Consider the following 20,502-nt stretch of genomic DNA (forward strand, 5'->3'; position numbering starts at 1 on the left):
AGGTAGTTTCTCATGAAGGTTTCAGTACTCAAAAAACTATTTCTAATTTTGGCTGGTAAGAATCTAGAGTACTTCATCTTTGTGGCACATGGCAAATTTCACCTCCACTGAAAATCTGTGTAAACCTTTACAGTTAGTTTTACAGGAACCCTAGGACACATTATATAATCAAAAGACATTCAAATCCATTCCTCTGGCTTCTGGTAATGAACACATAGAACTGAAAACTCAGACACTTCAGATGATTTTGTCACAAAGTCAGCACATTGTCAGCAAATAAGGAAAACCTTAAGAATATGAAAGCCCTTGAACACTAAACTTAACATCTCAAACTAGACCAGAAGATTATTTTGGTCAGTGGTCTAGTGTGACTCTGATTAGACATCTCTCACACTGGAAGATGATGTAAGTTATTTTGATTTTGCCTTTTTAATATCTATAAGAGGACCTCATGTTTGCCCAATCCTCCATGATTTAACCTAACCTGACACTTTTTACAGGACTGCATGCTCTGTATCACTTCATAATTTATTATCTGTATAAACACTCAAAATACAGCAAAAGAAAACAAATTTAAGGACATGGGAAAAAACAACCAACAGTTTGCTACAACCTAATTGTTCTGAAATATATAGAAATTCAATTTTCTGAAATGTGTTTTCCATTATTTGAACAAATTGTAAATAAATAAAATATCTTAAAAAAAAAAAAGTAAAAATTAGTGTTGTGACAATTATTAGCTTAGTAAGCAAAAGATGGCATATTAAGTAAGTAGAATGAGGAATGAAAGTCATGTTTCAGAGATCTGTTCTATATTACAAATTACTATATTACAAATTAGCTGTACGAGAAACTAGGAAACAAATACAGTAGCAACAGTGAGGGTTAAGTCAAGTTTATGAAGAGTTTTGCAATCTAAGTATAGCTTAGGTTAGTAAAGGAAAAAAAAAACCTAAAACCCAAAATATTCTTATGGTTACAATCAGAACTTTAACCATGCTAGCTGATGTAATGTTAAGCCATAAACACATACACACACAACTCCACCCATAAAAATCTACCCTAATTATTGGTTTATGAACAAGAAAATTCAGACTGAAATTGTTTATAATATTGAGGTAATATTTCTAATATCTAGTACAGAAACACAAGAACCATATTTTTATTAGGATATTTAAAAAAAAAATGTTCATAATGACTAATCAAGATTAAATAAAAAAAATAGCTAAAACAATCTCTTAAACCCAGAGAGCTGTCTATGGAAAAAGAAACTAAGGACACTCGATGTGTGCTTTTTATTTTGACTGTGGAAAAAACAAAGGCCAAAAGGACATAAAAGAATGCAAGTTTCAGTTATTCAGCCAAATGTCGTACGGTGAAGCTAAAATGCTTTGTTTAGTCAGGTTTTTGGGTTTGCTTATACAAAATTCAGATACTTCAGATCTGTTTTATATTTTCAACATACTAAAGTTTAAAAAGGCTTGCACCAAAAGGTCGCATCACAGAAACACAGCAGAATGTAAATACTTGTGTAATGCTTGGTTACACTGGCTCATGAGAGCTGGTTCTGGAAAACACACCCCTACGGCTACACCAGTAGCACTGGAGACAAGAACACTGCAGGACTGAACTAATTCTTGCAGAAAGAACCACAACACCTCCCCACTGGTCTCAGACAATTTGCCATTTTCTATAGCTAATTCATAACAGGACAGTTGATTATGCAGTACAAGTATTGGAAAAATTTTCCTAGATGAAGCAGACTTAGTCTTTACCAAACCAGCTCATTTTGGTTTTAGACCTAAGGTCTGGCTGTGAAAAAGTTCTGCACAACAGTGAAAAATTTTTTGCTTCAGGTTTTATGGTCACAAGCAGCAAATCTTTCAATTATGATCACCGTGATTTTCACAACTGGGAAGACTATACCCTAAATTTCCTTCACTTTCTCTAGAAAGAAAGGAGAGGGTAAAAAACCTCATGTTTAGGTGCAGACAGCTGCTGGGAACTGCCCCTCTCAAGACTTAGATTCTGTACATAAATTAAGAAATAGAGGCTCTGCCTAGCTAGAGGTAAACATGACTACTTGATAAGAAATGCCAAAAAGAAAAAAATAAAGAATAGATTTTTTTTTTTTTATTAAATATATGCTCATGTTTTCATAAAGCACCTCCATCTAAGAACACAAAATGAACAGCTAGGAAAGAACAAATTTTTTTGTTTACTAGAAGAGTTTACTGTACTGGTCAAAAGTAAGATAAAATTTGCACTGAGATTTTTCTTTTTCCTGTGTTTGTTTATGTGATGAAGGTCATGTTATTTTAAGGAATGTCAACCCTTCATTAGATGTAGCAGAGTCTGCTGAGGAAATCTGAGCTCTGGTTAATTCCTTTTGTCAACCTGTTGTCTCAGTGAGGCAGTGATTTTTAGAAAAATCATTAGAAAATTAAAAATATGTAGCACTGCCAGATTATCTCAGTCATTTAGACTGCTCTTGTAGACTCACAAGATAAAACCACCAACCTTTAGTGGGGAAAGACTGAAAGATCTCAGTTTATAACTAGTATGGAATGGAAGTCAGGTAACCCTTAAAAAAAGGTTTCTCTGTTAGGTGAAAACTAATCAAGTCATCATGCTAGCTTTAAAGTCATCCAATTTCAGCAAACACCTTTGATCTATTTCAGTGTTCTGTTACTAATCTACTGCTGATGAAGAAATATGTGAAATGCAGAAATGACAATGAACAACAGAACCTTGTCATACCTCGACACAGACACATTACAGGTCATGGGAAAAGTCAGTTCTCAATCTCATAATACACAAAAAAATTAATTCCAAGGGAAAAAACCCCTAAGATTTCTGCTTACCTGATATGGAACAATACTCCCATGAGCAGTACCCCAGCGTTTTGCTTCAATTTTGCAATTAAGGTAATTAGCTGCGACATGAGTGAGGCATGCAACCTGAAAATGGAAAAAAACAAATATAGTATTCAGGAAAGCTGAAACTTCTTTGACAACATCTCTGAGATTTCTTTCTACATGCTTTAGATACATAAGTTAACATTTATGTCACAAAAGTATCCTTTAGATATTACATATTTTGTACATTTTTTACTATGACAAAAAAACTCAAGCTACAGTCATATCCCAGAAGTGCTTAAGCACAACTCAATAAACTCAAAAATTAATACATTCCCTATAACACCAGTAATGTTGGACATATGTAGCATTGAACTACCTTGAGAGATAAGAGAGTGTTACCCTAAATATTTTGCAGAATGGTCAGTTGCAGCAGTGTCTTGTCTGAAGTCTAGAGGGAAGCATGATGGATTTGTGGGATAGAACTCACCATTTCCTGAACCTCAATCCCATGCTTAAATCACAAAGATTTTTTCCTCAGTTACAAGATTATCTTTACATTTTCTCCTATGCTTCTCATTTTACATGTCCAAGCTATGGAAAATATCTCTGAATACTTCAGGTCCCCACATGTTCTGCAATATTAATTAAGTCGTGGGCCTTGATAAATCATCTGTCATTAGAAGATAAGGAGAGATTTAGCAAGTTATTAGTCAGACAGAATTGGAAAAATATTAACTTTTGGGAAAATACAGCATGCTAACTTAGGAACCAGAATGCAGGCGTTTTAATATATATTTTGTAAGCGTGATTATATCTTAGAAAAAAGAAATAAACATTAGTGATGCAATAGCACATGAAAATCAGTAGTTCTGTTATAACCCATAGCAGATTCTTTACTCTTAATTCTTAGAGGGAATATAGTTTGTGACAATATCCGAAGCCAAGCAAAACAATAAAGCATTACAAGTACCATGGAAGGTTATCACTGATTCATCAGACACAATGCATTTGTCTTATTTTGTTAACTAGTTGCACCAGTGAGTTCAAGTGCTTGCCTAAACAATAGACCATGCAAACAATTTTTTTCAAAAATATTATTTACTTCATATTTCTCCCATTAGATGGATGACTTAAATGTTTATACTATTTTGTACCTACTAATCTGTCTAGTCAACAACTAAATATCCAATTAATTCAGAGTCCACCATTCATATTCCAATATGTGAATTATATCAGAATTCCCAGGAATTTATTAATTTTCTTCTTTCCCCATCTATTCTGGAAAGACAATGTGAATGTATCATTGTCATATTTAAAGAAAATATTTAACTGTAAATTATGGATGCAGTGACTTAGTACAGCAGAAAACCTAAGAAAATATACAGCAAATAAGAGTCTAACTACTGACAAAAATTATATTTGTATATACTAACTAGAAATAAAATTCCTTATTCCTGAGTTTTGTTGGAAAATATTTTGTTTTTATAGCTCAATGTCACTTCATTTAGCTAAAATGTTGAACCATGTCTGTTCTTTGGTCCCCAGGAAAATCCCAGTAGTTAATGAAATGGAACTGGAAGTATCTAGAAATATTTTTTTTTTCCTAGTTTGCAACTTTCCTCAGCAATAGAGAATGAAACAAACCATGATTATAGAGAGAGAATTCATGAGTTACAAGAGTGTGCCATTTATCAGTAACACATAGCCTTGATCCATCGTTCCTGCCATTTTTCAGTTTGGGGTCACACTCCATAGTGATACTTTCTTCACCACAGCAAATGGTTCTGCAGTGATGATGAAATACTATTCATTAGATATTATTCTGTACTTGTATGCAACACTACACAGCTGACACATAACAAAGAAATTCCACTGACAGGTGAGATGTATCCATTACAACCAGCTTTTACTTCTGAAGACCAAGAATATGCACTTAACTTTCCAATTTTCCATACAGGAAATGCTGTATCAAACTTAACTCTGAGAAGGACATAGTGAATTAAAAGCTAGTAAAACAGAAATCCCAAAATATTGATATTGGATGTAATTGAGTCAAGATTTCATGTTATCCATTTTTTTCTACATTCTATGCTATAGAATTGGGATTGGAGTCTCATAAACAAAATTCTTTACCAAAAAAACTTTTTTTCAGTAGTGGGGAAAAAAAAAAAACACTTTGGACTTCTCCAAAGCACTTGTTCACATTACACTAAGAAAAAAGGGATTAAAACATAATGCTCACTAGATATTGACATTTCACTAGTAATGCATCTGCTTCACACTTTTTCCAGTAGAGAGAGACCAAAAATGCTAGAGCTTAGCAAAGATGGCAATGTTGAACCTAACAGTTGCTCAGACTGTATCAAAGTCTCAGTCAACTTGCTACTTAGCATGAAGAATAATTCCATTTCAGTCGATGTACTGACCACTTGCTTGAATGCATATGCCTATGTAGCCTATGAAACAGGTTTGCTCATTGTTTTTTCAATAAATTATGAAGGAAAAAAGCTTCTTGCTTCCTCTGATTTCCTTCTCTGATTTGGGTACCTTATTCATAGTCAAATTAGCCAGACAAAATTAATTATTAGAAGCAGCTGTAGTATCATCACCAAAGAAATAAACCTAAATCAACCCCAATAAAGTTAATATATCAGTGTTTTTTGTTTCATATAAAAATACATCGCTGAGTGAACTCTGTGGCCTTTTGCCACATTCATAACAACTTTTTGATGAGTTCAGCAAACTTAGAAAACTATTTTATTTTTACTGTCCCATGAAACTTCCCCAGGATTACCATGCCTTTCCCTTTCCTCTCTTCTTGGCTCAGTTCATTCTCTTTGGTCTCTCCAAAGATTTAGTCCCACTAAAAAGGCACTGTCCAAAAAAAGCCTTTCAGCATATACAATTTATGTAATTAATAAGGAACACAAAGAATTGATCTACCTACATCTTACAGCTTTTAAGCAATCCACTGAACTATAAACATTAAAAACATATCCCAAATGAACATTTTTATAGATATTACATCCTTTTAAAAAAAAAGTTTGCAACAATGAAAGTATATTTCTCCAAATTCCCCTGTAATTCATGACTCAGGACCTCACTGCTAGAGACTTCTTGCGGTAGAAACATCTACAATACAATCAATCTCTCAAACTGCAGTTTGGGTACATCTGTATGATGTATTCAGCTAAGTATTTTTAAAATCTATACTTAAAACTGCTCTCCTGAAACCTTATAGACCCATTTCTTTTTCCCTTTAATTAAGAAATAATCCTTAAAAGTAACCTTTGAACTTACAACATTAAAGCAGATGTAATACAATGATACCGACATCCCTGCATTCATTTGCTTGTAGAGACAGATCTGTGCACTGTAAATATGCATTATCAAATATCTACAGATAAGCGTTTCTTTATTTCACATCACTAAAGGGAACACATATTTCAACATTCCTTTCTAATATTACTGTTGATGGCCAAATCCCGTATTTGTGTTACAGACTCACTTAAATCAGAACAAAAAGAGAGCTGCATTAAGGTCTGAAAAGTTATGCTCAGTTTATGATGAAATCAGACAGATGGGAAACAAGATATTAAAAGCCACAAGGTCAGCAGACAAAGAAAAGAGACAGAATTTCAAAAGATTTTTTTCAAGATAGCACATCAAACATAATTTATTACAATGAGTTCGCTGAGTCAATCAATCATTTACACGCAATTTCAACAAGTGTATATGAATAACAAAAGAAGACAGGTAACTGGAAAGAGAAAATAACATTTTAATTATATTCTTTACTTTCTTCTCCCTCCAATTTTGTGTCTGCTGACCTGCCACATATCTTAACAATGTTTTGACTCTAAGCCAAGTTAATTTATTTGTCTTGCTCTTTGTTTGCTTTTTCTTAAAGCAGGCATGTAGACTTAGGAACTTTGAGACTCAGGCATTTTATGCTGCCACAGGTAACTTATGCTATGCTACAGAAGTAGTAATAAAATTCTTAATTTACAGTTTTGTGGGAAAAAAATTCTAGAAAATTCCATTGCCTTCAGTCATACAGAGGCCAATAATCTTCCATTTACATCTTTTCCATACTTCTGGTACATATTAAAAAAATCTTTACCTGAGAAAAATGTGAAGATAAGACCACAAATCACATTTGCTTCACACTATAACAGGTTTCTTAAAATCACTGATCCTATGCTAGTATTCACCTAATGATTACTGGTTTATGTTTCCCCTAACAAGAATTTTGAGACTGATAACATTTGACTAGTTTTGCTTTTGCAGCTATTTCCTATTGCCCTTATGGAAGCCCCTTCCATGTACCTGTGCATCAAGTGACTCTCAGCTCTTGCTCCTTGAGTCATTTTTGCATTATCCAAAAACCCACATCAAAACCTCAAACCTCTATCTCCACGAGGCAACCCCCACTCTTGCAGCTAATTATGCAATTCCTAAGCATTGTTTCAGGCACCATATCACAATGAATAGTGGTGTTCTATCAGTTTTCAGACAGCGAACTGTGTTTCAAACTCCTGCAAGAATGAACTGGGCAGCAGAAACCACAGCCTTGTGCAGCAGCAAGAGAGCTGCCACAATTCAAGGCAGTCCATCATGCAGGGGTCCAGCAGGAAACCACAGCATTCCCAGGTGCTATCAACAAACATCACCTTGCATTTGGGCTTGTAAGGACCACCCATCTGGCCCAAAGTTGAGAGATCTGCAGAAGCTAAAAATGAGTTCAAGAGTGGCATAAACCTACAGGCAGGGCAGACATTCCCACCTGCAAATACACAGCAAAGTCACTGCCCACAAAGGAGCAAGATTATGCTGCTTCATCCATGGTGTTCCTGCATCAAGGCAGCAAGTTCTGCAAAAGTTAACTAAAAAATGTAAAAATACTATTACATAGGCCAAGGCTTATACACAATACTGTTAGAGAGAATTTTAGAAAAATGTCTGTGGTCGTGTTTTAAACACTGTGCTTCAGGTAAAAAGTGTTTTCTACTCCGTGGCACTGATTTCTCTTAATGCAAAACTCCAGGAAATTATCATAAATTCACCCTTCACAAAAGAAAATTCCTGGCACTGAAGTGTCCATAAATGTCTAATTATAATTCTAGCCACAACTACAATCTTGTTAAGATAAAATCAAATCTTTAATGACAAATAACTAGAATTTTAACATGGGTTTCCTATAGTGTCATATTCTTGTACCTTGCAACCAGACACTTAAGCAGGTATCCAAATCCATACCAACAATCACATGCAGCATGGGGGATTTGCTGATTCACGTTAGCCACTTGACCAATACCACACAGCAAATCACAGTCACACAAAAGATGTGCTAGAAGTGTTAATTGAACCAGAAAAAAATTTTGAAACCCAAACCATGTGAAAACAAAATAAAAGGCAATGTATTTGAATACTTTATCTAGAATATGAATTCTCAGAGGTTAAGATAGATAAAAAGAGCAGAACAGACTTTAAGGTACACAGTTGCATAAATATTTTTTGCCTGAAAATGATGTCTGATAACATCTTTTGCTTTGCTAAAAAAAAAGTTCAGACTACATAAATAGAGAAAATAAGACATCTCCAAAAACACAATGCATTTGCATCACAGACAACTGCTGTGTTCAGTGAAATGAAACAACAAAATAGAACTGATCTATAAATTATTTTTAATGAGCTATTTAGGGTTTATAAAAGACCAGAATGAATGCTTCCCACAGCATGGAGATAAGCTCCTGATTAAGATTGAATTAGCACTAGCAATAGCAAAGATTAATGCAACTAACAGATGTAGGATTTCTAATTCCAAAAGGATGTACTATTCAGCATAGAGTTATAAGAATAAGTACATGTTAAAAGGACTCCTATGTCTTCTCAGTCTCCAATTAAACAGACAGACAAACCAACAAAAAATAAACTTCTACACACTCAGATGAATTTTAGGTGGAGGATCAAAAATTTAAATCCTGGCCATAGAAGCTATCAGACAGCCTTGGCATTAAACAGAAAAAGGAAACAAAAAAATATTTATTTTAAATGAGCTTCAGTTGAAGAAAGACACATTCTAAAAGGAAGAAGAAAATTCCTTTTCTTGATTACAATAAAATACTAGCCTTTTTTTCCTGAAAATGCAAAGAAAAATACCACTTCAATCACTGAAAAAATCTTGTTTCAGCTTCATAATTAGAAAGGAACATCTCTAAGGAACCTGTTACTTTAAAAACAAACAATAAAAAAGCTATTAAGGAGAGTATTAGGGCTAAAAATACCAAGAACTCCAAAGTTAGTCTGTATACTCTGTGCAAAATCAAAAAACTGAAGGCACTGTGTTTCCCATGAAGAAAAAAAAAAGGACAAAAAGAAAAAAGCCTATCAATGGATTTTCCCATAACACGATCCTGGAAACAGATGAATCATTTTTAAAGTAACTTTGAAAACAAATCCCTTTTCTTTTCCATGACATGGAAAATTCAGTTAAAGCTTTGGCAGTGTTCTAACAAATTAAATCAGATATTGATAATAGACATATCAGACAACTTTAGCCATAAACTTCTACAATTATTTTCTTAAAATTTATTCTCTCTGAAGAAAGACTATATATGCATTGAAATATTAAATGCATCGTGTTCTGTATTGCACACAGCTTTACTAAGTCCAGGCAAAATTCAACTTACACAAAGTTTATTCTTCTACATTGTATAGAGGTTCCTCTGACACTGTGACACATTTTGTATCTTGATTTTCTCGAGGAGAATGATGGTGATGGTAGGGATGAGTATTCATGGGCAAGAATCAAGAAGGCAAACAGGATAAATATCCTGGTGACCACCCAACCAGGATAAAGGGCAGATGGAATATCTGATGACCAGCTGGCAGAAGGCTCACAATTGCTATCCCGTGTTCTCATGAGGGGCTTCAACACTCCAGATGTCTTGAAAATACAACACAATGAAGAGGTAATGGTCTAGGAGGTCTCTGGAGTCTGTGGAAGATGACTTCCTACTGCACTTGGTGAGAGTCAGCTAGGGTAAGGGCCCTCTGGACCTGTTGTTTGTAGACAGAGAGGGAATTCTGGGCAGAAGTGGAAAACTGTCTTGAGCACAGCAATCATGAAATGATAGAATCTTTAATGCTTGCAGAAGGAAGGAGCAGGCAGTCAAGAGTACAGTTATCTCAGAATTTCAGTGGGAAGACTGGCCTGTTTAGGAGATTGCTTGAGAGAGTCCCTTGAGAGGAAGTCCTGTAGGACAAAGGAATCTAGGGAGGCTGCATATTCTACAGGAAGGAACACCTAAAGGTTCAGACTAGGATTATCATGCACACATACTCAACAACCAGGTGATCAGGCCCAGCCAGTACAGGTTTATGAAAGGCAGGTCCTACTTGACCAACTGATCTTCCATGGCAAGGCAACTCACTTAGCAGATGAGGGAAAGGCTGTGGCAGTTGTCCACCTGGACTTTAGTAAAGCCTTTGGCCTTTTCTCACAGTCCTCTTCTGCTCACAGCTTGGATGGGTGCACTCTTTGCTGGATAACAAAACTGGCTGGATGGCTGGACCTAGAGAGTGGTGGGGAATGGTTCTACATCCAGCTGGTCTAGCTCCCCAGGGCTCACTGTTTGGGCCAGTGCTGTTTAACATCTTTAACAACACACTGGACAAGGGGACCAAAAGCACCCTCAGTCAGTTTGCACACAACACCAAGCTGGGAAGCAGTAGTGATCTGCTGGAGGGTCAGAAGGCTCTGCAGAGGAACCTGGACAGGCTGGATTGAGGGGCCACAGCCACTGGTATGAAGTTCAACAAGAAGTGCTGAATCCTGCACTTGGTCACTACAACCCCAGGCAGCACTACAGGTTGTGGACAGATTGGCTGGAAAGCTGCCCAGGCAGAAAGGGATCTAGAGGTGCTGGTGGACAGTAGCTGAACATGAGCCAGTGTGTGCCTAGGTGGCCAAGCAGGCCAAAGGTATCCTGGCCTGGATCCAGAACAGTGTGGCCAACAGGACCAGGGCAGTGCTCTATAATCAGAACTGGTGCAGAGCCAAATCCTATGTTCAGTTTTGAGCCCCTCACTACCAGAAAGATACTGAGGTGCTGAAGCATGTCTGGAAAAGGGCAGTGAAGCTGGTGAAGAACCTGGAGCACAAGTCGTGTAAGAAGGACCTGTGGGAGCTTACATTGCTCAGACTGGAGAAAAGGGTGCTCAGAGATGACACTTATTGCTCTCTACAACTTCTTGAAAGGAGGCTGTAGTGAAGTGGGGGGCCAGTCTCTTCTCCCAGGCAACAAGTGATAGCACAAGAGGAAAAGGCCTCCAAACCCAGAAGGCTTAAATTAGATAACAGGAAACATTTTTTCCCAGAAAAGGTTGTCAGCCATTGAAACAAGCTGCCCAGGGAAGTAATGGAGTCACTGTATCAGGGGATATTTAAAAGATGTGGTACTTAGGGCTATGCTATGCTGGTGGACTTGGCAGAGCTGAGTTACTTGATCTTAAAGTTCCTTTCCAACCTAAATGGTATTTTCTGTTCTAAAAATAATAGCTGTATTTGACAGCTGAGAATGGAAACAAGAAAGCCTAAAAATATAATAAAGACAAACAGATTTTGCTCATTTAAAATTTAATTACCTCTGAAGACAGGCATCAGAATAATTACAGCAATTTTTATTCTTGTTTGCAATAGTGTAGTATCCAGAGACTCCAAACTGAATGCTATAAACACTTTGTGAAGGATACTATTTTTTTATTTGATCAGTAATAAGGGTGCTTATCCATGGTAAGCTGTCAGTATGCAAAACAATGTATTAAGGCATTTTTCACTTTTGATCTTATGGTAAGAACAGTGCCCATTTATAATGAAAATATGCACACATCTAACCATTTACAGCACTCATCTTTTTTTTGTCTCCACATTTATCAGCATTAATACTTGCATGGAAAGGTATGTTTGTCTACTGACATTGTCATTTTTATTTTATCTGTAGTGAACAAATGCAAAAATAAAATACAATAGTAATTTCAACAGCTTGTGCTGCAGGAGCGCAAAGAGGTAGATTTTTTAGACTTTTCATTTGATACACAGGGAAGCAGATACAGACAAAAGTCATGCCTGTTTGGCTGTGTGAGAAATGTGCAAGTGTTGTCTCCCTATTATCACAGTGACATCTCCCATTCATTACCTCGGCAGAACATCAACGGCTTTAGTTTTACCACTGAAAATCTCCATTCACTGCCCATTAAGAATTTAGGTGCTAATGCACTGCAGGGATGTCACAAGAAATAAGTCCATGCAATTCAATGAAATGCTTGAAACAGGATGTTTAACAAGTTTATAATTTCTGTGCCTCTGCAGTATTAAGCAACACCCATAACACACTTTTGAGCAATTTAATGCTGTTCATATTGCAGATGTAGTTCAGCTACTAAGCTGTTACACAGCTTGCAAGTCAGAGAAATGTGGTCCAAAGTTCTATTTGACTTGAGTTTACCAATGAGTCTGGAGTCAAAATATGGCACTTCTACATAATTAAGTAGTGGCAACATTGTAAATGATACCCCAAAGAAGGAAGTTATTCTTTAACCCATCTACGAAAATATTTAAGTAGTATCACAAAAAATCCAAAATGTTTTATCCCAGAGGACACTAGAATAAAAATAACTTCAAATATATTTATTAGAGAAATTCAGTACTATAAATTCATTCAAAGCAAGACAAGGCATTTTTATAAATAACTGAACTCTGACTAGAGACTCACATTGATGGTCACATTCATCCACCCCAGAGTAATGAGGGAAGGAAAAGAACTTGTTAAACCACTCTCAGTCCCCTACCAGCAGTCCTGGTTAACTGGAGAAATTTCAGTTGGTTGGAAGGTAGCAAATGTAAAGCCAATCCACAAGAAGTGACTGAAGGACGATTCAGGGAACTACAGGCCTGTCAGCCTGACCTAATTTCTGACCATGGTTATGGAAGAGATCATCCTGAGTGCCATTACATGGCATGTGCAGGACAGCCAGGGGACCAAGTCCAGCCAACATGGATTTAGAAAAGGCAGGTCCTTCTTGGCCAACCTGACTTTCTTCTACGACCAAGTGACACACTTGGTAGATGGGGGAAAGGCTTTGCGTATACTCTGTCTAGACTTCAGTAAAGTGTTTGACACAGTCTCCCACAGCATCCTCCTAGAAAACCTGGCTGCTCGTGGCTTGAATGGGTGAACACTTCAGTAGGTAGAAACCAGGCTGGATGGCCACGCTTGGAGTGTTATGGTGAATGGAGCTAAATCCATGTGGTGGTGGGTCCCTAGTGGTGTTCCCCAGGGTTCAGTTTTGGGGCTGGTTCCTGTTTAATATCTTTTTTGAGGATCTGAACCTGGGGATTCACGGTACCCTCAGTAATTTTGCAGAAAACATTGAGTTGGGTGGGAGCATTGACCTGCTCAAGAGTAGGAAGGCTCTACAGGGAAACCTGGACAGACTCAATCCATGGGCTGAGGACAACATCATGGGGCCAAAGGGGAAGTGCTGAGTTCTGCACTCGAGTCTCAGCAACCCCATGAAGCCTGACAAGCTTGGGGAGGAGTGGCTCAAGAGCTGCTCAGCAGAAAGGGACCTGGGGGTGCTCAGTATGAGCCAGCAGTGTGCCCAGGTGGCCAAGAAGATCAGTGGCATCCTGGCCTGTATGAAGAGCAGTGTGGCCAGCAGGAGCAGGGCAGAGATCCCCCTCCTGTACTTGGCACTGGTGAGGCCACACCTTGAGTACTGTGGCTCAGTTCTGGCCTCTCACTGCAGGAAGGACATTGAGGTGTTGGAGCGTGGCCAAAGAAGGGCAGCAAGGCTTGGGAAAGGTCTGGAAAGCTGCCTTAGGAGGAATGACTGAGGGAGCTGGGGCTGTTTGTTCTCGAGAAGAGGGGGCTCAGGAGGGACCTCATTGCCCTCTAAAAGTACCTGGAAGGAGGTTGTAGTGAGGTGGGGGCCAGTCTCTTCTACTGTGCCTGCAGTGAGAGGACCAGTGCACATGGCCTTAAGATGAGACAAGGGAGATTCAGGTATTAGGAAAAAAAATTCAGTGCTAGGGTGGTCAGACATTGGAATAGGCTGCCTAGGGTGGAGACACCATCCTTGGAGATGTCTAAGAGATGTCTGGATCTGGATGATGTGATTTAATGTGTAGGAGTTACAGAGGTAGTTCTGGCTTGACAACCGGACTTCATTACCTTAAGGATCTCTTTCACCTTAATGGTTCTACGACTTTAAGACAGTTTAATGGTCCTGTTTTAGAAGTCCTAAACTAGAGTCTGAACATTTTTTTATAACTTTCACTATAACAGAATAAGTAATAAATTATGACTTTTGGCCTAATCACATGTCATTTTTCTAAAGAGTCTGCAGTCTAACTGATAAGCCAAAACCAATACTGAATACAGAAACAATACTGTGCTGAATACAAAGAGAAATTCTGGCAGCAGGACTTCATCAGACCAAAGGAAGCCATTATTTCAAATGTGTTTCAGCATCATCCTTTACTTCACCTTTTCTTTTTTTTTTAATAGATTATAATCTACAGAGAAATTTTAATGAGAGTTATCTGAAGTAACCAAAATAAGCAGTGTTGAAACCTTAGCTAGACTTCCATCACCATACCCAAAAATGCCACACTTGTTAAGATTTATTAGACTTCCAGAGGTTCAAGAGCACATAAAAATCATCTGTTCTGCGGATTTAAAAAACTTAAAATTTTCCATGGCATAAAACTAAAACCTCCTCCAAGTTACAACCCTTTTATTTGTTGTTTACATAAATAAATGAAGCACAATGTGTTCAAAGGCTCTGTCCTAATTTGATGAACTTCTAGAATGAGTTCTGAAAACTTTTTAAAGACTTTAGAGGGGCAGGTGAGCTTTTGGGGTACACTACATTTTTTCTGATACTAGTTGCTTGAATCATTCCCCTTTCTTTTCATTTACCCAGGTTATCCTTCTCCTAATACTCAGCATGATTCTGAAATCTGATCTGTTAATAAACATCTTGATTCCATTTCCAAGATTACACTCTTATTTAAAGATCATCTAAATTAAAAAATCATTTAAAGAAATGTCTTCCTTTGTCTTCAAACTCTCTCCCCTACCCACTCCAAACAGCCATGTTTGGTTTTTTTTAGTAATAAAGTGGCATATTTTTTCTATCTCCTTTCTAGTCTTTCTCTAATTAATGACAGAGGCAGAACAACACAGGAAAATGAAGCTGCAACTCATTCAGGCTTGGTTTCTTTAGCACAAGAACAATGGTAACAAAAACAAAAAGACACAGAATTTACAGTTAGGTAGCATTTAAAAAAGAAATTCCCTAGCAATTTGAATATGTACTCTGTTTACAGAGTAAAGAAAGCCTCTAAATAAAACCAAGATCCAGTTGAAGGATGTTCTACCAATGACTGCATAACTAATCATTAGAAATCATAACACGCATTCCACAGAGGCCAATATTAAATTGAGTTACTGTCATGTGTGTAAGGTCTTCTGGTCTATTCAATCAAGTTCTGACTGCTTAAAACCCAGAGGGGCAAGCTCTGTTCTTAGTTATACAGCTGTCCTCAATGGAAATTGTCAAGAATACAGGCCAAGAAGTGTTTCAAGTGCAGTATATGTTTAAAGAAATGGTCACATTAATTTAGAATTTGTTATTCTTCCATATGAGAGCTATACAGTGAAAAAGATGACATCTCCATGCAGCACATGCTCAATTTTTTTTTTATGATGGAGATTAAGATTGCTACATTTTGCAAAGATGATGCTTTATAACCTTGTAAAAAACCCACTTATTCAAACCATACCCAAAAAAGACAGCTCTGTAACAGTCCTCATAGCTGGCTCCAAAACCACCAGAAGCAGTAACCTCGAAAACAGACTATTTTCTTGTGGTATTCATTCAGCCCATGACTCTCAGCAGACAAGCAGCAAGATACAGTCAAGACACCTGAGCAGTACTTAAGTTCCAAGGTTGATATTTCCACACAACTTATTTCTCAGAGATTCTCTGATGCCTTGAACATGCTACAGGCAGTATGCAGTTGTTACCAGTGACACCTATACTCAATAATTGCTAAAAGACATACATGGAAGCCCTGAATAGATAGCACAAAAAGCACCTTAAATAGATAAGCCTTAAGCACAACTATCTTGGGAAAATGTGATGTTGAAACAAAAACTACCAGCTTCTAATGCTCATCATTCCTTCAGCAAACTAACTGAGCACATTAATTTAATTAAGTTTAATTAAGTACAAAAATGAAATAAAGAAAATAATTTATACCAATTTTTAGGTTTTTCTTGAATCACTTCAACATTTTAAGAGGATTAAGTGTTTGCTATGGCAAATGCAAACTAAAACATAGTAATTAGAAGCAGAAAAGTGTCTGATGAGCAATCATATTATACAAACAATATTAACCACATTATCCTGTCTGTGGAATCTGGAAAAAAATATACTTCAAAATTGCAGAAATGTTAAATGTAAAATATTTCTTGCAGATTTTTAATCCAAATGAAACAAACTTATTACAGTATTTGTTGGAGCCTGGTCATAATTAAATACAGGAAGGATATTAAAACTTCCAAGAGATTTTTTTAAGCCACAACAGAAGAAAAGGCACAATTGCATAATTGGAACCAAATCCAAACCCCACTTCCTTCTTATTTACCAGTATCATCTAAAGGACACTATTTAGATGCTGAAAGGTCTGGAGCTTACAACTGTGAATCATCTAAAAGTCAAAAATTTCAAAGGAATCATATGACATGGGTTAAAAGTTTATAGATGAGAGATATAGAAAGTTTCTGCTCACTGCAAAACCACATCCTAAGAGTTACCGTATCACTTGTTCAAAAAAATCCTAGAGTCCTATTTTGTTGTAGGGAAAGAAATCATTTGGTAGCAATAAATGTTTAAAACACAGAGTTGGAAAGAAAGATACGTATTTTAAGATATTTTTTAAATAATATTTCTTCAGAAAACAGGATCTCATTTATAATTTGGTTCTACACAGATTTCAAATACGAAACTAACTTGCCTGTCAGTGGAACGGTCCTTTAAAGAGTTTCAGATCAGTTTTGTTGGCAGTTGAATTCATTTCAATGCCCTTTGTTATTTGCATGTCTGTGCAGGAAATTAGTATCAAAAGCATTCTCCAACCCTCCCATCAAAAAAACACCCAAAACCAACAACAACAAAAACAAACCAAACAAAAACAAACAAACAAAAAAAAAACCAACAAAAAATTTAACAATAGAAAAAATTTAAATCCTCTTGCATTTCTGCCACATTTCTGACATAGTGAAAGTCAACAACACTGAACAATGAACACATATGTATTGGCTAGGTTCACAATTTTCAATTAAGATGAAGGGATAAACAAAAGATCCAAGCACACTGCTATATTAGCTCAGTGCATGAAATGATGGCAAAACCAAGAAGTTTCCTACAAGACCCTGCTGCCCCAGCACTATAAATAGGATGGTCCAGTATACACAGAAGATTCCTTTTTTTTCTCATTAAAAATTACTACACTTCAGCAAAACTCATGCTGAAGGAAAAGTTATCACAATGTCTCTGTTTGATCTCCAAATCCTACCATTAATCAACATCAACAAGAACCTAATAAACAGAAAGTCAAAAACTTTAGGCCCTTTATTTCTTTGGTAGCATCCATGAGAAATGCCAAAAAGTCCTTCTTTTTAAACATTCATCACATGAGGAAAAGCTAGATTTGGATACCTAGTTGGGAGGTAAAAACCAAAATCTCTTTGGAAACAAGTATCTTTCAAGACCCTGACCGGGGGTCAGTAATCACAGTAATTGTCTAATTTCCTTTAAAAAATTCATAACCCTCAGAAGTATTGCAAGAGTAATTTATTTATTTACATTAATTTTCAGATTTGTACTATTCTTTCTTAGAAAAGACACTCACCCTTAAAGAGTTATAAGTAGCTACCAGTCTTACAAAAGCAAAGAAAACAAACCAAGAAAGTAGATGTTCTGAGACTCAGCTGCTACTTCTGTTTTCCTTCATTCACTTTAACACATCTTTTTAATGGGATTAATCACAAGTTTTTTGGGGTTTTTTTTTTTTGTTTGTTTTTTTTTACTTTAGAACCTCCTCCATAAATAATTCTTCCATTTTAACATATGTTCTCATTACAGTCTTGGGCCAACACCCTAACATTAATTTGGACTGAAGCAAGAGGACAATCTAAAACAAAAGAGCTGTTTTCTGAATAACATCTTTTGTCCATACTCTGTTCCAATACACCTCATTATTTGAAAATCAATTACCCAACACGGAAGTAAATAAACCCATTTATTTTTCAATGATGGTGTGCATTTACGGAATTACTTCTTAATATCTTTTAGATAACTACAATTTGACAAAGAGCAAGGAAGGGAATGTTTAAAAAAAAACCAAAAAACTAATAAGTTTTTCCTTTACCATTTAGCACTGCTTCAACTAATCATGTAGAAGATAAACACCATGTCACATGTTTTGGTCACTAACATTTATCCAGGTCTTCGATCTCTCATTTGTGTATGCCTTGAGTGGCCTAAAGGACAATGATGTGGAAGTTCAGAGAGAAATTTTGCAATATAAGAACACTGCTGTGTATAGACAAATCTACACTAATCAAGAAAAAAGGTTATAAAGACAAATGAGGTAACAAAATAAGCTGAAATAAGAGAGCTACAGAAACACCTAACTTCAACTCTTCTTGCTTTCAGCATTTGATAAAATATTGAAATATAATCAAGAAGACTTCATTAATTTAAAAAAAGCCAAAAACCAGTGGGACAAGGAATTAAACACACACACACATGTCGCAGAATTACTCTGGAAATTAATAAAGAATTATCAGAAGTATTTTTATAAAATTAGAAATTAAAAAGATCAAGGAGTAGTTGCCATAATATAAAACACTACAATACCTTAAACATAAAATCCCTCTACATCCACATATATATAAAACATTTAATAAGCATTTAATAAATATTTAAAATATATTTCTGAACTGCTTTTTTCTAGACATTTTTCCAATACAGATACAACATTTGCAAATATATTTCAGCATAATTAAGTTCAATTCTTACAAACATTTGTTCTGAAAAAAATGAAATGTTCTTTATTGATTTAAGTAAGAATTTCCCTCCTTTCTGATTTTAATAGTTATTCAGACAAAAGCAGTAGGCACTAAAGAGCAACCTCAATCATTACTCTCAATCATTGTTATCATATAATGATATAGATATCCAGCCTCTTGCTCATACCTGAGCAACTTTTAGCACAACGGGCACTGTCATTTCTCAACTGCACTAGCAGGAATAATGTCAAGAAAAATACAATTGAATAAAGATGAAAACAAATCGCTGGAGTTACTTTAATTATGACTGCATAAAATTTTGAGACATACTTTAAAATTGAAACAAAAATTCCTCTGCAGTAATTTTAAATTTTTAAGTTTTAAACAAAAGTTACTCAGCAAGGACCTACATCAGCAAGATGATCAGAACACATCATCTGATCATATGAAGGTCATATCAATGCCACTTGCTTTTTAGAAATTATAAAACATTGCACCAGTGGTGTTTAAATATTCAAAGAAGAGTTAAAATTCTCATTAATTGCAGTATATGCTATATCTTTCATGATAAAAACAATTTTGCCTTTAATGCCTAGGAAAAATGCTGCATCTTCAATCTTACTTCATTTTTTAAGTCCCAAAGCCAAAAGGCAGACCTCCTGGATTACATTACTTTGAAACTTGCGCGATCTTTTAAAACTCTGAGTGATTTTGCACAAGTTATTCAATCACTCTAGAAGTAATATTACCCAAAGCCTTCCTTTCAACATTGGTTTCACCATTTAGGCTTGTTCTGTCTCAAATTACTCACTACAATTGTTACAATCTCAATGATATTATTAACCTGTGTTTCCAAAGAATATGGCAGTCTTTTGCTCTAGTGGTTTTGGTTCACCAATTTGAAAATTTTTTATGTGAGATAGGATTAGGAAGAAGGTAAAACAGGTTTAACTTGAAATGGTGAAAACCAAACTTACTGCAGTAGTAAAAATAACTATGTTATATAAATGACTGCTACCAGTGTGGCAGGTTAAGAGAATGATCACAAATGTCATTATTACTGCTGTCAATGCTAACCAATGCATGCTAATTTATATACAAGTGGTATTCTTAGGTTCAAACATCTACGCAACAAAAAGCAGGATTTTTACAACTCCTACCTGAGTTGACAAGAGATTGCAGTCAATATGTAGTCCTCTTCCTGTCTTATACCTCTGAAGTAAGCCAGCCATAATTGCTCCATATGTGTATAAGCCAGTAGCAAGGTCTGTCATTGCTACTCCTGGTCTAACTGGCTCACCACCCTAAAGAAAAAGAAAACACCCCAAAATGAAACAAGAAAAAAAACAAAAAAACAATAAACAATAAACAATTAAAAGCAGGGAAACAAGCAGAGATAGCACGATTGTGCAGGATCGTATTGGCATGAAAGAAATATGGTGGGATGACTCTTGTGACTGGAGTGTTGGAATGAAGGGATATGGGCTCGTTAG

General features: G+C 36.1%; 1 protein-coding gene across 6 annotated transcripts in view; it reads right to left on the minus strand.

The window, feature by feature from the left end:
* SUGCT (succinyl-CoA:glutarate-CoA transferase) overlaps positions 1–20,502 on the minus strand; it is a 311,627-nt gene that overhangs the window by 245,139 nt on the left and 45,986 nt on the right. For all 6 annotated transcript variants that reach the window (XM_079301962.1, XM_079301965.1, XM_079301960.1 and 3 more), the window contains exons 8-9: positions 20,170–20,313; positions 2,865–2,960 (exon numbers count right to left, since the gene is read on the minus strand). In XM_079301962.1, coding sequence (XP_079158088.1) covers positions 2,865–2,960; positions 20,170–20,313 — 240 coding nt within the window. The remainder of the gene's footprint in view (positions 1–2,864; positions 2,961–20,169; positions 20,314–20,502) is intronic.

This window comes from Erithacus rubecula (assembly GCF_903797595.1).
Source record: "Erithacus rubecula genome assembly, chromosome: 3".
In the NCBI taxonomy this organism is placed as follows: domain Eukaryota; kingdom Metazoa; phylum Chordata; class Aves; order Passeriformes; family Muscicapidae; genus Erithacus; species Erithacus rubecula.